Source organism: Pteronotus mesoamericanus, unplaced genomic scaffold (genome assembly GCF_021234165.1).
Source record: "Pteronotus mesoamericanus isolate MK-2021 breed Mesoamerican mustached bat unplaced genomic scaffold, CSHL_Meso_final scaffold_232, whole genome shotgun sequence".
Classification (NCBI taxonomy): Eukaryota; Metazoa; Chordata; class Mammalia; order Chiroptera; family Mormoopidae; genus Pteronotus; species Pteronotus mesoamericanus.
In genome coordinates this window covers 27,270,270-27,290,648 of record NW_026555311.1, presented here as the reverse complement: position 1 = coordinate 27,290,648, position 20,379 = coordinate 27,270,270, and the positions used below count along the sequence as shown (strand labels likewise).

General features: G+C 36.6%; 1 protein-coding gene across 2 annotated transcripts in view; it reads right to left on the bottom strand.

Moving 5' to 3' along the window:
* The window catches only part of WDFY3 (WD repeat and FYVE domain containing 3), a 271,717-nt gene that overhangs the window by 30,053 nt on the left and 221,285 nt on the right, over positions 1–20,379 (bottom strand). For both annotated transcript variants that reach the window (XM_054591789.1, XM_054591790.1), the window contains 6 exons: positions 11,879–12,042; positions 9,006–9,154; positions 7,156–7,276; positions 6,505–6,590; positions 3,260–3,340; positions 40–94 (listed from right to left, as the gene is read on the bottom strand). In XM_054591789.1, coding sequence (XP_054447764.1) covers positions 40–94; positions 3,260–3,340; positions 6,505–6,590; positions 7,156–7,276; positions 9,006–9,154; positions 11,879–12,042 — 656 coding nt within the window. The remainder of the gene's footprint in view (positions 1–39; positions 95–3,259; positions 3,341–6,504; positions 6,591–7,155; positions 7,277–9,005; positions 9,155–11,878; positions 12,043–20,379) is intronic.

Sequence of the window (20,379 nt, the reverse complement as noted above, 5' to 3'; positions counted from 1 at the left end):
ATTTACACCATCCAACTATAAATTACAAAGGAGGCTTACCTCCCATCTCTGAGTGACAGACTTCTCTCCAACCAAAGTGCTAAGCAATCCAGATCTGAAAACAAGAAATAATTAAATTGTAGGCAGTAGCACTTTAAACCTGACTAGTAAGTTGACAATTTTAAGTCACCCTGTCCTGGAATTTTTCAAACTATGGAGGACCTATTAGTAGGTCTAAAATTGGTTTAATGGGTTGCAATCAGCATTTTGAAAAATGAAATTACATGGAATTGAACTGAGGGAAACAGAACATCAGAAGGCAATGCAGACAGTAACGGAAAGTATTTTCAGCACATTTTGTCTTCGTTTTTCTAACTCAGTTTGTGTGTTCTGAGATGCAATGTAGAATATATGAGGTCTATCCAGAAAAAGTTCAGCTATTGTTAATATTGTAAGAACAGTTGATGCAACATCGATGTAACCTGGCAGGCAAGGAGCATGAGTGGACTGGAATGTGCATGTGTGAACAATGACAATTTCACTGGACTAGAGAGTGGGGGCTATAGATGCGGATGAGTGACCATGTGCACTGGGTGGCGTCACATTCAAAATGACTGAACAAATAGAGCAATAAATGTGCATCAAATTCTCCATTAAGCTTGAATATTCCTCTGCGGAAACTATTCGGATGATTTAGAAGGCCACAGCTATGGGCAACTGGTGACAGGCATCTCCATCATGACAATACACTTGCTCACACATCATGTTTCCTGCAGAGTTTTTTGGCAAAACACCAAATCACCCAGGTGACTCAGCCCGCCTACAGCCCCGATTTGGTGCCCTGCGATTTCTGGCTTTTCCCAAAGCTAAAACCACCTTTGAATGGGAAGAGATTTCAGACCATCGATGAGATTCAGGAAAATATGACTGGGTAGCTGAGGGCAACTAGTGGAACTGTGTGCGGTCTCAAGGTGCCTACTTTGAAGGCGACTGAGGTATCATTGTTCTATGTACATTGTTTCTTGTATCTTCTTCAATAAGTATCTCTACTTTTCTTAGTACATGGCTGGACAGTTTCTGGACAGACTTTGTATTTTTTAATTGTGGGTTATGGCCAAAGACTTTGAAAAACATTGATCTAGTCCAACCTTCTACCTTTCCCAATAACCACTATGTAAAAGAATTTAAATACATTAAGTTGTAATAACTGAAATAGCATACAATATTTTGTACATAGTATATGCATAGCTATTTCCTAACGGAGATGTTGCTAAGTGAATGAGAATATGAATATTCTGATGGAAAAGTCATTGCTGTTTAGGTAATTTAATATTATGGACTTTTTTTTTTTTGATAGCAGCCTTTTCTAGAATACTGTAAAACACTTCTTTGGCTTAATAGCTTTATAACATTGATAATTAATATTTTGAAGATTATAAAGTGGCCACTGAACCAGTAGGCAAACATTTAACTACATATATATTATTGTCTGAAAGGAAATTAATAGACTCAGCTCAATGGTACAGATACTACTTTCCACTCCTAGACAAATTCTTCCCATTAGAAAAAATGAAAGCAGAGGATACTCTCCCTCCAAATAGAGCTATAATCACGCCTCAAGTTTATAAGAGAGGGAACAATTAGAAGAATAAAGTTAGAAATGAGTATCTGCTTCTTGATTGAGCTTTTAGAAGTCCTTCAAGAACTGCCAATTCAGCACAAAATGTAGTAGGATCAATGAAACAGCAAGTTTAAGATTATCTAGGCAGGTAAAGGTACTAGCAATTTCATTTCAAGTGGAAAAAAGGCTAATGTGCTCTAAGGGAGCTTCTCACTTCCTGTATTTATATTAATACCACAAATGATTAGGAACAGAACATGTTTCTAAGGTTAACAAAAGCATATATTTAGCATTTTTATTTGCTAAATCTCAGCTAAAGAAAAATAAAAGCAACAAACTAAGCAGAAATACGCAAATTTAATATATTTAGATAAACACAGACCGGGCTCAAATTTTATTTACAAATTATACAATATCCAGTAAAGTTTTAAATCATATTCTTGCATGTTATAATTGTTCATTTGTAGCCCAAAAGCACTGTTTCTCTTCCAGTGGATTATAAAGGACTAGCAGTCCTGAGTGACTGTAAATGGAGGTGGGTATAAGGATTCTTAAAATGGCTTCATCACCTAGGAGGACTTTCTAAGAGTAAAAGCAGCTGAAAAGAGCAAAGGGAACCACTGATAGGTTTGAACACATAAAAGTGTAAGTTTAAATTTAAGTGTTTAAAGAAAAAAAGGAAAACTGGGCAATTTGCAACAGGTATGACAAGCATAAGAGTAATATATTATTATAGAAAAATTCCATACAAATTAATAACTTGAGAGGTTAACTAATTACTGTGGTGGTCATTTCAAAATATATGTACAAATATCAAATCATTATATTGTATACCTTAAACTAATCAAATGTTATGTGTCAATTATATCTCAAATAAGAGGAAAAAAAATCAAACTACCATCACCACCATGAAATGCAGAAAAAAAATGGCCAAAAGTTATAGATAATTCACAAATGATGATTTTAAGTGGCTAACAAACATTTACAGAGCTCTAGTCCTAATAATAAAAGAGTGCACATTTAAAAAAAAAAAAAAAAACCATTTTATAAAATCAGTGAAAATTTAAAAATTATAAAAAGTTGACAAGCATGTTATGGAGACAATTAAACTTATCCACAAATAGTGGAATATAACGTGTATAATTTTTATGGGAATTTGGTTTGGTGTGCCAAAACCCTTCAAATTCACACCCTTTCTTTTACTAAGGGGACTTTAAAAAATAATCAGGAATCACACTTCCATTATTATAAAAAGGGGACATGATAAAAATGAAATATCCACAAATAAGATGTTTTATACATATGATGAATAGGAAGCAAATACAGTAATATTTCTGAAGAATTTTTTAAAGCAGGAGAAATATTTATATAAAACACTGAATGGAAGAAGCAGAATAGGAATCTGTATAGTAGGAACTCAATTATGCACATAGGAATATATGCACACTTAAAAGACTCCAAGAAACTGATTAAAATGTGAGCTCTGATTTGGCATAAGTGGTCACACATACATTTTTTTTCGTTCTAGTTTTCAGTAATTAAACAATTTTGTGCAACCACCAGGAAAGGAGAACCTCATCAGAATATTAAATAATACTGTTCAGATACAAACATCCTAATTTTACTATTAAATTATAATGCAAGAAGCAAACAACCTACCCTTGCTCCACACTTGTGTTCGGACGTTGCCCAGACACAGATTCTGAACTGTCTGTTAGAGATGGCACTACAGCCAAAAACCTGGAAAATTTAAAAACAGCATAAAATTGGAAATGAAGTCTCAGTCAGAATCTAATGGGAGCTTAAGAAACGACAGATGATTTATTAATGACAGCCATTCTGACAAGTGTGAGGTGATATCTCATTGTGGTTTTAATTTGCATTTCTCTGATGGCTAGTGATGCTGAGCATCCTTTTATGTGTCTCTGGGACCTCTGCATGTTCTCCTTGGAGAAGAGTCTATTCAGGTCCTCTGCCCATTTTTTGATTGGATTGTTTGTCTTCCTGGTGCTGAGTTGTGTGGGTTCTTTATATATTTTGGAGATTAAACGCTTGTTCGATGTATCACTGGCAAATGTTTTCCCATACAGTCGGTTCCCTTTTCATTTTGATGATGGCTTCTTTAGCCATGCAGAAGCTTTTGAATTTGATGTAGTCCCATTTGCTAATTTTTTCCTTTATTTCCCTTGCCCTAGGAGATATGTGGCCAAAAATATTGCTATGTGTGCTGGCGAGGTTGTAGAGAAAAGGGAACCCTAGTGCACTGTTGGTGGGAATGTAGATTGCTGCAGCCACCATGGAAAACGGTATGGAATTTTCTCAAAAAACTAAAAATGGAATTGCCTTATGATCCAGTGATTCCACTGCTGGGAATAAACCCTAAGAATTCTGAGACACCAATTCAAAAGAACTTATGCACCCTGATATTCATAGCAGCACTCTTTACAATAGACCAGTGATGGAAACAGCCTAAGTGTCCATCAGTAGATGAACAGATTAAAAAACTGTGGTATGGCCCTGGCTGGAGTGGCTCAGTGGATTGAGTGCCAGCCTGTGACCCAAAGGGTCACTGGTTCAATTTCCAGTCAGGGCACATGCCTGAGTTGCGGGCCAGGTCCCCAGTAGGGGGCATGTGATTGGCGACTACCCACTGATGTTTCTCTCCCTCTGTTTTTCTCCCCTCCCTTCTGTCTAAAAATAAATAAATAAAATCTTAACCGTCCCCCGCCCAAACTCCGGTACATTCATACAATGGACTACTATGGAGCAGAAGGAAAGAACTCCTACTCTTCATGACGGCATGGATGGAAATGGAGACTATTGTGCTAAGTGAAATAAGCCAGTCGGTGAAAGACAAATACCATATCATATCACTTAAAAGACAAATTTAATGAACAAAATAAACTAATGAGCAAAACAGAACCAGTGACATGGAAACAGAGAACAGACTGACAGTTGCCAGAAGGGGTTGAGGCAGTGGTAGAATGAAGGGGGAGGGACTAGTCAAGGAACACGTATGAAGGACCCAAGGACACAGACAACAGGGTGGAGATGGATTGTGGGGGGGGGGGTGGGGTGGGATGGGTGGAGGAGGACAAAGGGGGAAAGACTGGGACAACTGTAATAGACTAAACAAGAATAAAATAAAAATTTTTTTTGATCTTTTCGAGCTCCATGTTTAATGCCATTTTTTTTTAACTTTTTATTTTTTGTTCAAATACCTTTGTCTCCACCTTTCCTCCACCACTTTCCCCTACCCCCCTTGCCCACCTCCCTTCTTCAATCCTTCCCCACTTTGCCTTTGTCCACGGGTCCTTTATACATGTTCCTTGACTTGACCCTTCCCTTTGCTATCCTTGCCCACCCCTCTCTCCTTCCCTCTTGACTCTGTTGGTTTCTTTTAATACTGCTGAATAAAATAAAATTTTTAAAAAAAGGACAGATGGTTCATTTACGTCTTAATTGTTGCATTTACCTCTCCATTTCCCAATAAATGGCAGGCAACGGGAATACATAATAGTTAGAATACCCTGTTACAAAAAATGGATAAGCTGGTGCCTTCTAAAGCCAAATAATAAAGGTCCATAGCAAAATCAGCCATTTGGGATTTTTACATATGCTGCCATGTTACCAGAAGAAAAGGCCTTGCAACACTGTCTCACAGGAATTGAGCCAACTTAATGAAGTCCTAGAGTAATTAACAGGTAAATATTCACAAGACAGCAAGTAATTATGATAACTAAATGAATGACAGATGTACCACTGAACAAATGAAGATACACGCAAGATAAGAAACTTATGTGACACTCATACATTTTTTTCAGAGTTGACCACAATATCAACGTAAATTTTTTAGTCAAAGAGAATTTTGTGGAAATTCTTGGAATGAATGTGGACACAAAAATTTCTTGGAGAAAGAAAAACTTATCTACTTGTAATGGTTTCCAACTATGAAGAGTAAATAATTTCCTAGCATTGAAAACATTTTCACCTTCAGAGATTAATAAGATAAATAATTAAAATTACAGTCACTTTACTTAGTTCCTCCCATATGTGAATTACTAACCCACATGCACAATCACTTGATTTGAAGAACCACCTCATTCCCAGGTGCTCACAGGTAATATCACTCTACTGTGCTGATAAGCAATGTTGCTTGGTATTAGTCATTCCTCACGGCAATCACTTGAAATACAAAACTTCCCTTACTAGAGGGCTTGCAGCATCTATACCACCCTTCCAAGTGTGAGAGGAAGTGTTGCATATCTTATCAGTTTATAAAAACCTCATCATTCACACATCCAACAGAAATATCATCAAGTGCTATGGATATGTACTGTTTTTCTTTTTTACAATGTATACTTTGTAAATTATTTTTACAAAAAAAAGTATATTTACCAAAATATACTTTTGGTAAAATATACTTACATTAGATTAACTCTTTTATTTTGCTGTGTTACTTTTTCAATGATGAAGGAATCCAACTTCCCTTCCAAGTCCAGAGAAAAATCTCATATGAATGTAATTTCTAAGGAAACTCAGTCTAGAGCGTTTCAATGTAAAGAAAGCCTATTGTGAAACAGAAGTACAATTTTTGAAGCTACGGTTTCACCATCCTTTTTCCCATTTGGAGACAGAGGACTTAGTGATGAAAGTAGCTTTTGATGATAACTATAAGCTACCCAAAGAAAAAAAAGGCATTTCAAAATAAAATAGCATCATTTTAAAAGCTAGTAAGAAAAATACTGCTTTAAGAGGCTGGAGAAAATGAAACAAACATTTTCTTCAAAGAAGTTAATTCACTGATCTAAATTCTAGATTTTTAAGAACTAGCTAAACTGGTACTAGTTTCCCTTGCATCTCTTCCCAGGATAGCATTATAAAGTATTTGTAATAAACAATACCTTTGATAGACTTTATTTCTAATTCCTTTCTGAAAAGCAAGGAGGTAATTCCGTCCATCTCCAGAGAAAACTTCCACAGCAATAGGCTGAAATGATCAGAGAAAAAAATTAAGAAAAACAAAAATAAGGTTAAAATATTAACTTTTCCATGATCGATTTATACAGCACTGAAAAAAATTAACTCATTGAAGAATAATGAGTCATAAATTCCCAGCAGATTCAATTACAAAATAAACAAAGCCAATTTGTTGTAAATGTGTTCTCGTTTTGTTTCTAAAATATTTAATAATAATGGTAAAATAATTATAAAGTTATAATTTTGTAAAATTATAATGAGGGTATAATTTTTATATTGAAGGGCAACTATAATGTTGATTTGGATAGCTAGAGATAAGGATGGACAACAATGATATCACTTAAGTTTTAGGTTATATATATATATTTTTTAAAGATGCATTACACAGATTTATGTGCCCATGTTAAGATCAGCTTGCTTATCACATAACTAAATTTAAGGAATAATCTAAGAAATACTCTAAGGGATAATGCAGGTCCTATAGAAGGTTTTCATGGCATGTGTCAGTTTTAAAATAATACATCCTCTGAATAAAGGAACATGACAAAACATTTAGTACCACTAAATCAACCCACCTGCAGGAGATACCTCCTTTTATGTACCTCCTTGATATCTTCATATGCAAAAATGCTGCATGTTCTCTTTAGTTGACTGGGGCCTTGCCTGGCTCCTCTAGGGATAATTGGCTCATGCATACTACAGGCAACCAAGAGAAAGGACATAAGCAAAAACACAGCAAGAGATAAATTCACAACTCAACCAAAGCTGTTACTTTCAACATATGAATAGGAGTGGGGAAGTCTATCAGAAATTTCAGTTCAAAAACAATTTCTGAGAGAACAATTTGTCCGCAACTCAGCATACAAGCCACCTTCTTTGATGAAGTTAATTTTAAAAATTCAATTATTGCTATCAGGGGTGACTTATCCATCAGGCAGACTACCTCGGTCTAAGTACTTTTAGGAGATCAAGATAATGTTTTAATTTCTTTTAAAATCCTAAAAAGATTAAACTTTTAGGCAAAAGAAAATATTTTAATACATAATTTGAATATATTCATCTTGAAAACACTCATAAAATATAATTTTTAATATTTTTACATGGAGCATGAGGCCCATGAAAGTCATAATGTGGCCTTGATTGTTGATGAAAGTAATTATTTGAAACATCTCTGAGGCATGAACTGCATTGGCCATGTCCACATTCAACAGTGTTAGGTGTCTGAAATGTCAAAGGAAGAAAAGAACATGCTGGTTTCTAAGGCTTTAGCTTTTTATTTTCCTTCTAGCTTTGTCTGGCAGAAGAAAAGGAAGATAGATAAAACTTAATCCCTGTCTGTGCTGTAGTCACACTGCCTGTAGGTGTGTGACTACACCTACACGGATGTTCTTTCATGTTAGAATATTGTAGAGAAAAGTGCAGCTACCTGAATTTTCTCTACAACTATGTTTGTACTGAAATTTTAGTGCTGGTGAGGATGTAGAGAAAGGGGAACCTTCTGCACTGTTGGTGGGAAAGCAGACTGGTGCAGCCACTGTGGAAAGCAGTATGGAATTACCTCAAAAAGTTAAAAATGAAACTGCCTTATGACCCAGTGATTATACTTCTAGTCAGTTACCCAAAGAAACATAAAACACTAATTTAAAAGAATATAAGCACCCCGATGTTCACTGTTGTGTTTTTTACAACAGCAGAGATTGGAAGCAGTCCAAGTGTCCATCAGTAGACGAGTGGATAAAACAACTATGAGAAATTTACACAATGGAATACTACTCAGCAGAATACTACTCAGCTGTAAAAAAGAAGAAAGTGTTACCCTTTGCAACAGCATGGATGGATCGGCGGAATATTACACTAAGTGAAATAAGCCAGTCAGAGAAAGACATATCCCATATGATTTCACTCATATGTGGAATCTAATGAATATAATGAACTAACAAGCAAAACAGAGACAGACTCACAGGTAAGAGAACAGGTTGACAGCTCTTGATGGGGGGGTTAGGTGGTGGAGGGATACAGCAAAATTGAGAAAGGATTCATGGAAATAGACAACAGTTTGGTGATTGTGGGGGCGGGGTGGGTAGAGGTGGAAGAGGGTAAAAAGAGAATAAATTGTAATGGAAAAAATGCAACAACGAAAAACAGGTCCTAAAGAAACAAGAAAGAACAATTTGCAAATATAAGGAATTCAGTGTCTAATGTTATTAACACAGTCATAAATTTTATTAAGTTTTCATTGTGATATAAAAGGAAAATTTTTCTTTATTATCTTTAAATAACTATAAGCCTTGTGAATATTTAATAATAGGTGCACACAAACTGAGAAGTAATGGTATTTAAAACAATTTTTAGATTAACAAAACTATTTGAATACACTGTCTTCTAAAGATAGCTGTACTTTATGTCTCTTCATTCATTTACTTACTTTGGAGGCAAAGTTTCAATGTCTCTTATTTCCCTTGTTGCTGTCATTGTAAATCCATCAATCACATAAAAATGCTCTTTACCAAAAAGAAGTAGCCCCTCACTAGTATCTAGGCCTTGTACTCGAGCACAGCGGTACATGTGCTGGATCTAGAAAGAAAACCATATACATTCACTAACATAGGTTTTTTAAAAAATCTGAGATAATTTCTTCGATATAACTGAAGCAAAATGTTTTAAAACACGAATTTCACGGGCAAACAGGGCTTTACCGAGATGCTGCTCTGTGAAGGCAACCCCCTGAGCTAAGCATATTAAATCTAAGTTTAAGCTTATTGAGAAGAACCTGCTAAGAGAGTAGTCCGATTTGCAGCTGATGTCAGTAAAAGGAAACAACCATTTACTTCTAATCATCCACTCCCATCCAACCATCCATCCGTTTTTCTCAATATTTACTGAGTACTCACTGTAAACCAGGCATATATATACTAGGATCTACAAGTGATGAATAAGTCAGATAATGAGGAAGACAATCATGACAAACCTGACAGGAAAGAGAAGTGAGGCATACATGTAAACCAATTAAAATTGTCCCTGTTGTGAGGCAAGATGATACAGAGTGAAAAAGGTCTGCACCCCTGGCCTGGTAGCTCAGTCAGTTAGAGTGTTGCCCCTACATGCCAAGGTTGAGGGTTTGATGTATGGTCAGGGCACATAGAAGAATGAACCAAAGAATGCATAAGTAAGTGGAAGAACAAATCAGTGTTTTTCTCTCTCTTAAATCAATAAAATTAAAATGAAAAAAGATAAGTGAAAAAAGAAGATCTATAGAGCCTAACAATCCTGTGTGAATTACCAGTTTTGTTACTTATAGATGTAGCCAAGTTTCCTAATTTCTTTGGGCCTGTGTCTTCATTTGTAAATCTCAAATGTACACTGGCTTGTGGTGAGAGCAGGATAATGTACATAATCGTGTTAGCAATTGTTGGCGGTCTTGTTTTCCACACAGCTCACTTCCTTTTTCCATAACAACTCTTGGAACTAGAATTGGGGTGTTTGTATATCCTATCCACTCCAACCTGGATCCTGCCTGCCTGGCGGACCATTTGCTGTGCCATTGTAAAAAAGTCCAAGTTGGCAGAAGTAGTCTTTTCCTCATAGGAGGAAGGAGTTGCTAAATCTCTCAATGTAAGTACTGTTTTCTTTCCAATGAGGAGGATATGTCCTTAGTAAAAATTCTTTCTCGTTTAAACTCAATTCAACATGAGTCAAGGAAAAAAAACAAACAAACCAGCAACTAAACCAAAGACAAACAAATGTATTTTGAATACACTTCCTGCATTATTGAAACTTAATGCAATTAGAGGAAAAAACTACTCAGGAGATTAAAAGTCTAACAAATGACACCATTAGAAAATAATTTTCTCTAAAATATCCAAATATAAGTCAATTTTCATAGCCACATATGAACTACTTCAATAACAAAAATGTACAATGTTACAGGAAAAATGCTGATTTATTTTTTAAGTAACTTTATTATACTGTAACATATTACAGAAAAATGTTTTTCATAAATACACAGCTTGGATTTTCAAATGCTAAATATGATGCAACCAGCACCTAAATCAAGAAACAGAAAATCCCCCAAGACCCTAGAGCCTAGCTTGTGTTTCCTTCAGACCTAATGTACTTTGATTTTTAAAAATATTCTCATTGTAGATTTATAAGGTCATGAATTCAGACAGACTTTTTAAAATTATATTCTGATTTCTGGTGATTACTTCTTAGTGGATAAAATTTCAAGGGTTATTCCAGGATCTAATATAACTGCCAAAAAGACCATCCTTTGCAAAGATGATAATCACTATACATTAATTCATTCCTTCATTCATTTATCCTTTTATTTACTCAACCAATCACTCCTTTATTCAGAGGTTTATTGGGTATCTGTTAGGAGACTGGAATTGTGTGAAACAATGGGAGACAAATAAGAACCAGAGCCTGTCTATCAGAAGCTCCCCGTCTGGGGGCAGAGACAGAAACAGGAACAAATAATCATGACACGGTAAAACAGAGTAATATGTATAAGGCACTCTAAAAGCATGGGGCGGGGGGGTAGCTAGTCAAGCCTGAGATGGCAAGATAGTCAAGAAACACTTCCTACATTTGAGTATTAAAGACATCCAAATCAATGAGGCTGTATCAATGGGAGTTACAAGGAGAGGTCATGCAAATGACTGAGAGAGGGGCATTTTGGCAAAGACGACAGTGAGTTGAGTGCAGAATGAGGAAATAACATTGCAGATGCCATAAACTATAAGGCTTGCAATACTGCAGGGTGCAGAGGCTAAAAAAAAAGAGTCAGTAAAATGAGATTGGGGAGACGGGCAAAGTCCAGGAGGTTGAGACAAATGGGGAGGCACGATAATATTCTGTGAGTGACGGACAGCAGGGGTTGAACACAAGGCTGTGGGAGACGGTACAGACTAGCTAAAACTTCCTGTATGTAATTTCTGGAAGTATAGAGGTGTAGAAAAAATTATTAAGATAATGTCAGGATGAGTTGTGTACATGGGTTTGGAATAAGAGAATTATAGCAAGAACTGCAGTTTGATAAAGGGTACAGAGGAAGAGAGTGAACTACATATCAATTGTTAATGTTATATCTGATGAAACTTCATGCTGTTTAGTGTGCTCTGCTAGGTTAGAAAATCCTGAAGATGGCATAAGTAGAGTACTGAACCCAAAATGTTATTTAATATTGTATTTCATTAGAGAGGCTGAAATATTTATCTTCTGCCACCCTATCAACTAGTCTTGTAAAATGGAAACAAGTTACTTAAATACAATCCTTACTTTTTAGAAGCACAATACCTTTTCTCCTTCCTCTAACAGGCGCAGTAGGGTGGCATTATCTGTCTTCTCCTCCTCTTCTATTGAGCTGCTCTCAGCAATCTGGTCTTGTAACTGCTCCTGGTTCTCCTCATCTCCTCCATCAGGTGCGGATCGAGATCGTTTTAGAGGAGGCTTGACCAGACCTATAGGACAATAACCAAGAGGGCCATGTGAGCTTGCAGGGGCCATTTGAGAAGCATTTTAGTCTCATGCCGTCCCTTGTATACACTTCTCATTTGATAACTCTGGAAGGTAGAAGGAGGCAGCACAGCTCAGTGGTCTAACAACACAGACTCTGGAGTTAAATGACTGATTGACCTTGGAGAATCATTTGCCATCTCTGAACCTCAGTTTTCTTATCTATAAAACAGGGATGAAAACACTATCTATCTTAAGAGAATTGTTGAGGTAATTATGTAAAACACACTTAGCTTTGTGGTTAATAAAGAGTAAATTCCAAATAAGTATCAGATAATGATAATAAACGGAGTTTAGCATAATTAATGGTAAAGATGGTGTTGCTCATGGATAAATGTCATTGAATGGAATACCATGAATACATGATCAATTACTATCAGAAACAGAAGTAAAAATTACAATTTACAAACATGATTCCAAGAGAACCGACCTACTTGGAGGGCCTACAAGGGCTATTTTAAGACTTATGACATAAACCGTTGTATGGTTATTCATCCATTCATAAAGAATAGAATTTTTTTAAAGATTTAATTAATTTATTTTTAGAGAAAGGGGAAGGAAGGGAGAAAGAGAGGGAGAGAAACATCAGCATATGAGAGATACATTGATTGGTTGCCTCTCATATGCCCTCAACTGGGGACCTGGCGGGCAACCCAGGCATGTGCCCTTGACTGGGAATTGGACCAGAGACCTTTTTATTCACAGGCCGACACTCAATCCAGTGAGCCACACCAGCCAGGGCAAAACAAGAACAGAATTCTTTATGTTACAGGGAAAAATCATTTAATTTGCAGATTAAGGAAACATTTTACTGCTTTTACTTTGATAACTTTATTGATAGTCACAGGAAGTGACATTAAAATCTGTTGATGAGATCCCAAAATATAAGAAGCACTTAAAATACACTCTAAATCCCACACTTCATTAAATTAATAGTCTTAGTTATACAAAAAAAGTCTGAATGAGAGTTGCTCTAAGAATTTTGAAAAAGTTTAAGTCAGCTTGTTAGAATCTTAAGCTTTGGATATGTGTCATCAGAGGTTCTGCTTTGGCATGGGAAGAACCCTACTTTCATATATAAAATAGTATAATAAGTAAGCAAGAGAGATCAAGTCCTGGGGATATCCACAAAGAGGAAACGCTTACAACTACATTACTTTTAGTTTGATGAATCAAACTCTGTGTCTGGTGTAACACCTTGCATATCATAGTAGTGTCACGAGTGGTTTTGTGGTTTTAGCTTAAATAGAGATTAGGAAAATGAGGTCAAGAGAATTGAAGTACCAATGACCCAAACACAAGTGGTCTACCTCTGTGAATTAAACTTTGGGGGCTTCACACAGTAAATATAGCTTTGGGACTATCTCAATAATTTTGCTGGTGCAATGTCAAGAAAATTCAAACGGTCATAAGCTCTGTTCAAATACTAAAAGTTCCAAGGATTTTATGAACATGTTATGTCAATTATGAAATATTTAGTAAGGAAGAGTCATCATGAGAAGATAGGCATATTATAGTAATAGGAGAAATGAATCACAATTTTTAAGGTGTTTTTTGTTTAGATGGTCATACACTATTAGTTTTAGTCTATAGGATGTGGAACTGATTTTAAATTTACAGTTCTTAATTTATATCCTGGGGCTTTATTCATAAAATATGCCAAGACTTTTGAATTTATGGTGAATCAGAGGATTAAGAAAATTAGAACAATGGATGTATTTATTCAATAATGACTGAATTCCCATTTTGAGCTAGCCATATTTCAAAAGCTGTAAAATGAAGTGAAAAATAATCTCTGCCTCTGAGAAGATTATAATTTAGAAAAACATAAAGCAGTGGAAAATCACTGAAATTGCTGTAAAAGATGTGACCAAAGTGCTATTTTTGGGTGGTGGACAAGGGAGTTGGAAAAGGCTTCAGGGAAGGATGATTTGATTATGTACCAGTGTCTTTAAGACTGGGGAGGGGTGGTTAAGGTCTATATCATGGAGAAGCTGTACAAAGGTGGCAGAGCGCACACGTACGTAAAAATCAAAAAAGACCATGGTGGAGGACTGAAGAGGCGGAGAACTAAGTGGAAGCTACACTAACCTCCTCTCAGGACCACACTGGAATTATAACTAAGTTATAGAAAAGTCATCCTGAATAACCAACTGAACACTAGCTGGAGAGAAGCCTTATAACCAAGGACAGACAGAAGAAACCACCTCACCACAACAAGACTGGTCGGGAGTGTGAAGGAATCATGAGAGGGCTGGCTGGGTTCCCATGGGTAGTAGCTGAAGTTCCGGAGAGATATGTCAGTGGCCAGGGGTTGCCCCCTGAGAGGGCGGTCTACCCTGAACTGGGCTCTCCAGCCTACAGCACCAGAACCAGGAAAGGAATCCAAATAACATCCAGCTATGAAAAGCAGCAGGGTTTCTGTCTACCAGGGAGAGATGGCTGGAGATGCAGAGAGCCATCTTAAAGGACCAATGCATAAAATTTCACTTTCAGCCACTTACCCTGGACTCTGGCAGAGAGAAGGCAGAGTGGACTTAGAGATGTGTGAGGACAGCCTGGAATTGGTGGCTCTGGGAGAAAACTGGAAGGGTCAGCCGCTAGGATCCCTGTGCTGAATCATTTCCCATATTGCAAAAGCCATCTTTCTCAGGCAGAGCACTCCTTTTAGAATGGCATCAGCCTGAGCAGAAGCAATAGCCCTGCTCCCAGGAATTATTCTGCCCCACAGCTTAAGCCCTGCTGCTGAGGAGTACAGCTGAAAGATATTCACTGATTAGCCCTACAGAAAGCCTGCAGGCAGAGGTGGATTGCTGGGAGCTGAGACTTCAGCTAACCCTCCCCCAGGCCTTGTGCTGATAAAAGCCAGCCTTGGTGGGCAGCCTGGTTTCTTTTGCTGACCCATCACACTGACCCATCAGAGGGAGCTACATGCTGTGGATCACTGAGAGCTCCAAACAGGTTGCCCAGGACTAGTCTAAGGCAGAGTTTGACTTAGGTCTGCACCAGTCTTGCAGATCTACCTAGTACATAGAAACAAACACAAAGAGGGAGCCAAAATGGGGAGGAAAACAAAACGAAACAATGCCCAAATGAAAGAACAAGAGAATTCTCTAGAAGAAGAATGAGATGAAATGGAGGCGGGCAATTTGTCAGATTCAGCATTTAGGATAATGATTATAAGGATAATCAATAGCATGAAAAAAGATGTGGAAGCCATTAAAAAAGGACCAATCAGAAATAAAGAATGCAATATTTGAAATAAATAATACACTAAATGGAATAAACAGCAGGTTAGGTGAAGGAGAGAACAGAATCAGTGATTTGGAAGACAAGGTAGGAAAAAACCACTCAAGCAGAGCAGTAAAAAGAAAAAAAAAAAATTAAAAAATGAGGAGTGCTTAAGAAACCTTTGAGACAACATGGAGCATGACAACATCCACATCATGGGCAGATCAGAAGGAGAGGAGAGTGAGCAAGGATCTGTGAACCTATTTGAACAATAATGATTGAAAACTTTTCTAGTCTGGTGAAGGAAAAGACATACAAATCCAGGAAGCACAGAGAATCTTAAACAAGTTGAAACCAAAGAAGCCCACTCTAAGACACTTCATAATTAAAATAGCAACGTCTAAAAACAAGGAGAGGATCCTTAAAGCCACAAGAGAAAATCAGGTAGTTACCTACACAGGAGCACCAATTAGACTGTCATCTTATTTCTCAACAGAAACATTTTAGGACAGAAGGGAGTAGCATGAAATATTCAAGGTGATGAAAAGCAATAACCTACAACCAAGGCTAATTGCCCAGTAAGGCTATCAATTAAAATGGAATGAGAAATAAGGAGCTTCCCAGACAAGAAAAAGCTAAGGAAGGGAGTTCGTTAACACCAAAACAGTATGGCAACAAATGCTGAAGGTCTTGCTTTGAGAATAAGAGGAGAAATGGGGCGGGGAGGGGGGGGAGAGGAAAAGATTCTAACAATAAAATGCCATTAAATACATATCTACCAATAATCACTGTTAATGTAAATGGCTTACATGCTCCAATCAAAAGACATAGGGTAGCTGAATGGAAAAGAAAACAGGACCTATATATAAGCTGCCTCCAAGACATCCACCTCAAATTTAAAGATACATGGAGACTAAAAGTAAAGGGAAGGAAGAAGATATTTCATGCAAATAGAAAGGAAAAAAAAAAGCTGGATTAGCAGTATTTTATGACAAAATGGACTTTAAAACCAACATTATAATAAGAGACAAATATGGATACTACATAAATAAAGGGAACAATCTAACAGGAGGACATGACCCTAGTAAATATTTATGCACCCAACATAGGAGCACCTAAATATGTAAAGCAAATCTTGATGGACATAAAGGGAGAGATAGACAGAAACACAGTCCTACTGAGGGATTTTAACACCCCATTGACTTCAATGGATAGATCTTCCAGACAGAAAATCAACAAGGAGACAGTGGCCTTATATGACACTAGATCAAATGGATTTAATTGATATCTTCAGAGCATTTCACCCCAAAGCAGCAAAACATATACACTTTTCAAGTGTACATGGAACGTTTTCTGCGAAAGACCACATTTTAGGACACAAAACAAGTTTTAATAAACTTAAGAAGACTGAAATAATACCAAGCATCTTCTCTGACCACAGTGCTATGAAACTAGGAATCAATCACAAGGAGAACACTGAAAAATACCCAAAGACATGAATGCTAAATAATATGTTATTAAACAATGAATGGGTCAACATTGAGGTCACAATAGAAATCAAAAGATACCTTGAAACAAATGAAAATGAACACAACCATCAAAAAAAAAAAATCTGTGGGACACAGAAAAACTAATCCTAAGAAGAAAATTCATAGCATTACAGGCCTATCTCAAGAAATAAGAAAAAACTCAAATAAGCAATTTGACATTACACTTAAAGGAACTTGAATAAGAACAACAAAGCCCAAAGTGAGTAAAGGAAGAAAGTAATAAAGATCAGACCAGAAAAAAATAAAATTGAGTCTGAAAAAAATGATACAAAAAAAAAAAATCAATGAATTTAAAAGCTGGCTCTTTCAAAAGATAAACACGATTGACAAACCTTTAACCAGACTCACAAAAGAGAGAGAGGACTCAAATAAATAAAATGAGATATGAAAGAGGAGAAATAACAATGGCCACCAAAGAAATAGAAAGGATTATAAGAAAATATTTTGAACTATATGCCAAAAACTGGACATCCTGGACAAAATGGATGAATTCCTAGAAACGGAAAAGCTTCCAAAACTAAGTCTGGAAGAATCAGAGAATCTGAATAGACAGATTACACCTACTGAATTTGAAGCTGTAATAAAAAAAACTCCCAAGAAAGAGGAGCCCTGGAGTGGATGGCTTTACAGGTGAATTTCACCAAACATTCTGAGAAAAACTAAAACCTTTCCTTCTCAAACTATTTCCAAAAATTCAAGAGGAGGGATGGCTGTCAAGCTCAATTTACGATGCCAGCATTATCCTAATTCCAAAATCAGATAAAGGCAAAATGAAAAAGAAAATTATAGGCCTGATGAAATGAAAATGAGAAAGTATCAGTGATGAGCACAGATGCTAAAATCTTCACCAAAATATTAGCAAACCAAACACAGCAGTGCATCAAGAATATGCTACACCATGATCATGTGGGATTTATTCAGGGAATGCAAGGTTGGTACAACATTTGCTAATCAATAAATGTGATTCACTACATAAACAAAATGAAGAATAAAAACTACATGATCATATCAACGGATGCAGAAAAGGCATTTGATAAAATCCAACACCCAAGATCAAAACTCTCAACAAAGTGGGAATAAGGGAACATACCAAAACATAATGGGGACCATATATGACAAACGCACTGCCAGCATCACCATACTCAATGGGCAAGAACTACAAGCATTCCCCATAAGATCAGCAATAAACACAGAGGGCCCCGTTTTCACCTCTCTCATTCAACATAGTACTGGAAGTCCTAGCCGCAGCAATCAGGCAAGAAGAAGAAATAGAAGGCATCCAAATTAGAAAAGAAGTAAAACTGTCTTTATTTGCAAATGACATGATTCTGCACATAGTGAACCCCAAAGATTCCACCAAGAAACTACTGGAACTGAAAAATGAATTCAGCAAAGTAGCAGGATACAAAATTAACATCTAGAAATCAATTGCAGTGCCAATAATGAACTAACATAAAGGGAAATTAAGGAAACAATCCCACTCAAAGTTGCTTCAAAAAGAATAAAACACCTAGGAATAAACCTGATCAAGGATGTAAAAGAACTATACTCTGAAAATTGTAAGACACTGAAGAAAGAAATTAAAGATACAAATAAGTGGAAGCATATACCATGTTCATGGATAGGAAGAATTAATGTCATTAAAATGTCCACACTACCCAAAGCAATCTACAGATTCAATGCAATTCCTATCAAGATTCCAATGACATATTTCACAGAACTAGAACAAATATTTCGAAAGTTTATATGGAACCACAAAAGGCCCTACAAAGCAACAGCATTCCTGAGAAAGAAGTACAAAGTTGGAGGAATCATGCTACCTAATATCAAACTATACTATGCGGCCATAGTAATCAAAACACCATGGTACTGGCATAAAAACAAACACATAGGTCAATGGAACAGAAGAGAGAGCCCAGAAATAAACTCATACCTTTACTGTCAATTAATATTCGACAGAGGAAGCAAGCACATACAAAATGGTCTAAAGACAGTTTATACTACAAATGGCGCTGGGAAAATTGGACAGATAATGCAGAAAAATGAAACTAGACCACTTTCTTATACCACACAGAAGAATATATTCAAAATGGAGTAAAGACTTAAATGTTAGACGTGAAACCATAAAAACTGTAGAAAAAAATATAGGCAGCAGAATCTCGGACATTGCTCGTGGCAATATTTTATCAGATATATCTCCTCAGGCAAGGGAAACAAAAGAAAAAAGTAAACAAATGGGACTCTGTCAAACTAAGAAGTTTTCGCACAACAAAGGAAAACATCAATAAAATAAAAAGACAACCCTCAGAATGGGAGAATGTATTTTCCAATACATCTGATAAGAGGTTAATGTCCAAAATTTATAAACTACTTACAAAACTCAACACCAAAACAACAAACCAATTAAATTATGGGCAAAAGACCTGAATAGACACTTTTCCAAAGAAGACATACAGATGGCCAAGAGACATATGAAAAGATGCTCAAAGACACCTGCCATCAGAGAAATGCAAATTAAAGCCACAATGAGCTATCACCCCACATCTGTCAGAATGGTTATCAATAAATCAACAAACAACAAGTGCTGGTGAGGATGTGGAGAAAGGGGAACCCTTTTGTACTGTTGGTGGGAATGTAGATTGGTGCAGCAACTGTGGACAACAGTATGGAGATACCTCAAAAAATTAAAAATGGATCTGCCTTTGGACTCAGCAATACCACTTCAGGAAATATATTTGAAGGAACCCAAAACACTAATTCAAAAGAACATCAGCACCCCTATAGTCGCTGTAGTGTTATTTACAATTGCCAGGATATGGAAGCAGCCCAAAGTGTCCATCAGTAGATGAACAGACAAAACAACTAGGGGCATTTACACAATGGAATTCTACTGGGCTGTAAAAAAGAAGACAATTTTACCCTTTGTGACAGTATGGATGGACCTAGAGAACATTATGTTAAGTGAAATAAGCCAGTCAGAGAAAGACAAATACCATATAATTTCACGCATATGTGGAATCTAATGAGCAAACTGAACTAAGAAGCAAAATAGAGACAGACTCTTAGATAGAGAGCAGTATGACAGCTAACGCTGTGGGGGGTAGGGGGTCAAGGGGCTGAGCAAAAAGGAAGAAGGACTCATGGACACAGACAACAGTGTGGTGAGCGTGGGGGTGGAGGTGGTGAGGGGGGTAGAAAGGGACTAAATGGTAATTAAAAAAATACAATAAAATAAAAAACAACCACCCAAAAAGCCCATGGCCATTTTAGCACTATTCATCACCACCTGTTTGCTTTACTAAGCTCCATAAAGTATAGATTTGGAATACTCACAGGAAGAAAGACCCTTATTACTTACTGTTGGCTATCATGCACAAGCTGCACATATTTAGTGGTTGTTTTAATTTTATAAATATTTATCTACTTATTAGGGCCTTAATTGAAAATATCAGGTGCCACTGAGAATTCTGAAGAATACAATAAAGAAGTTATCAAGCCAAT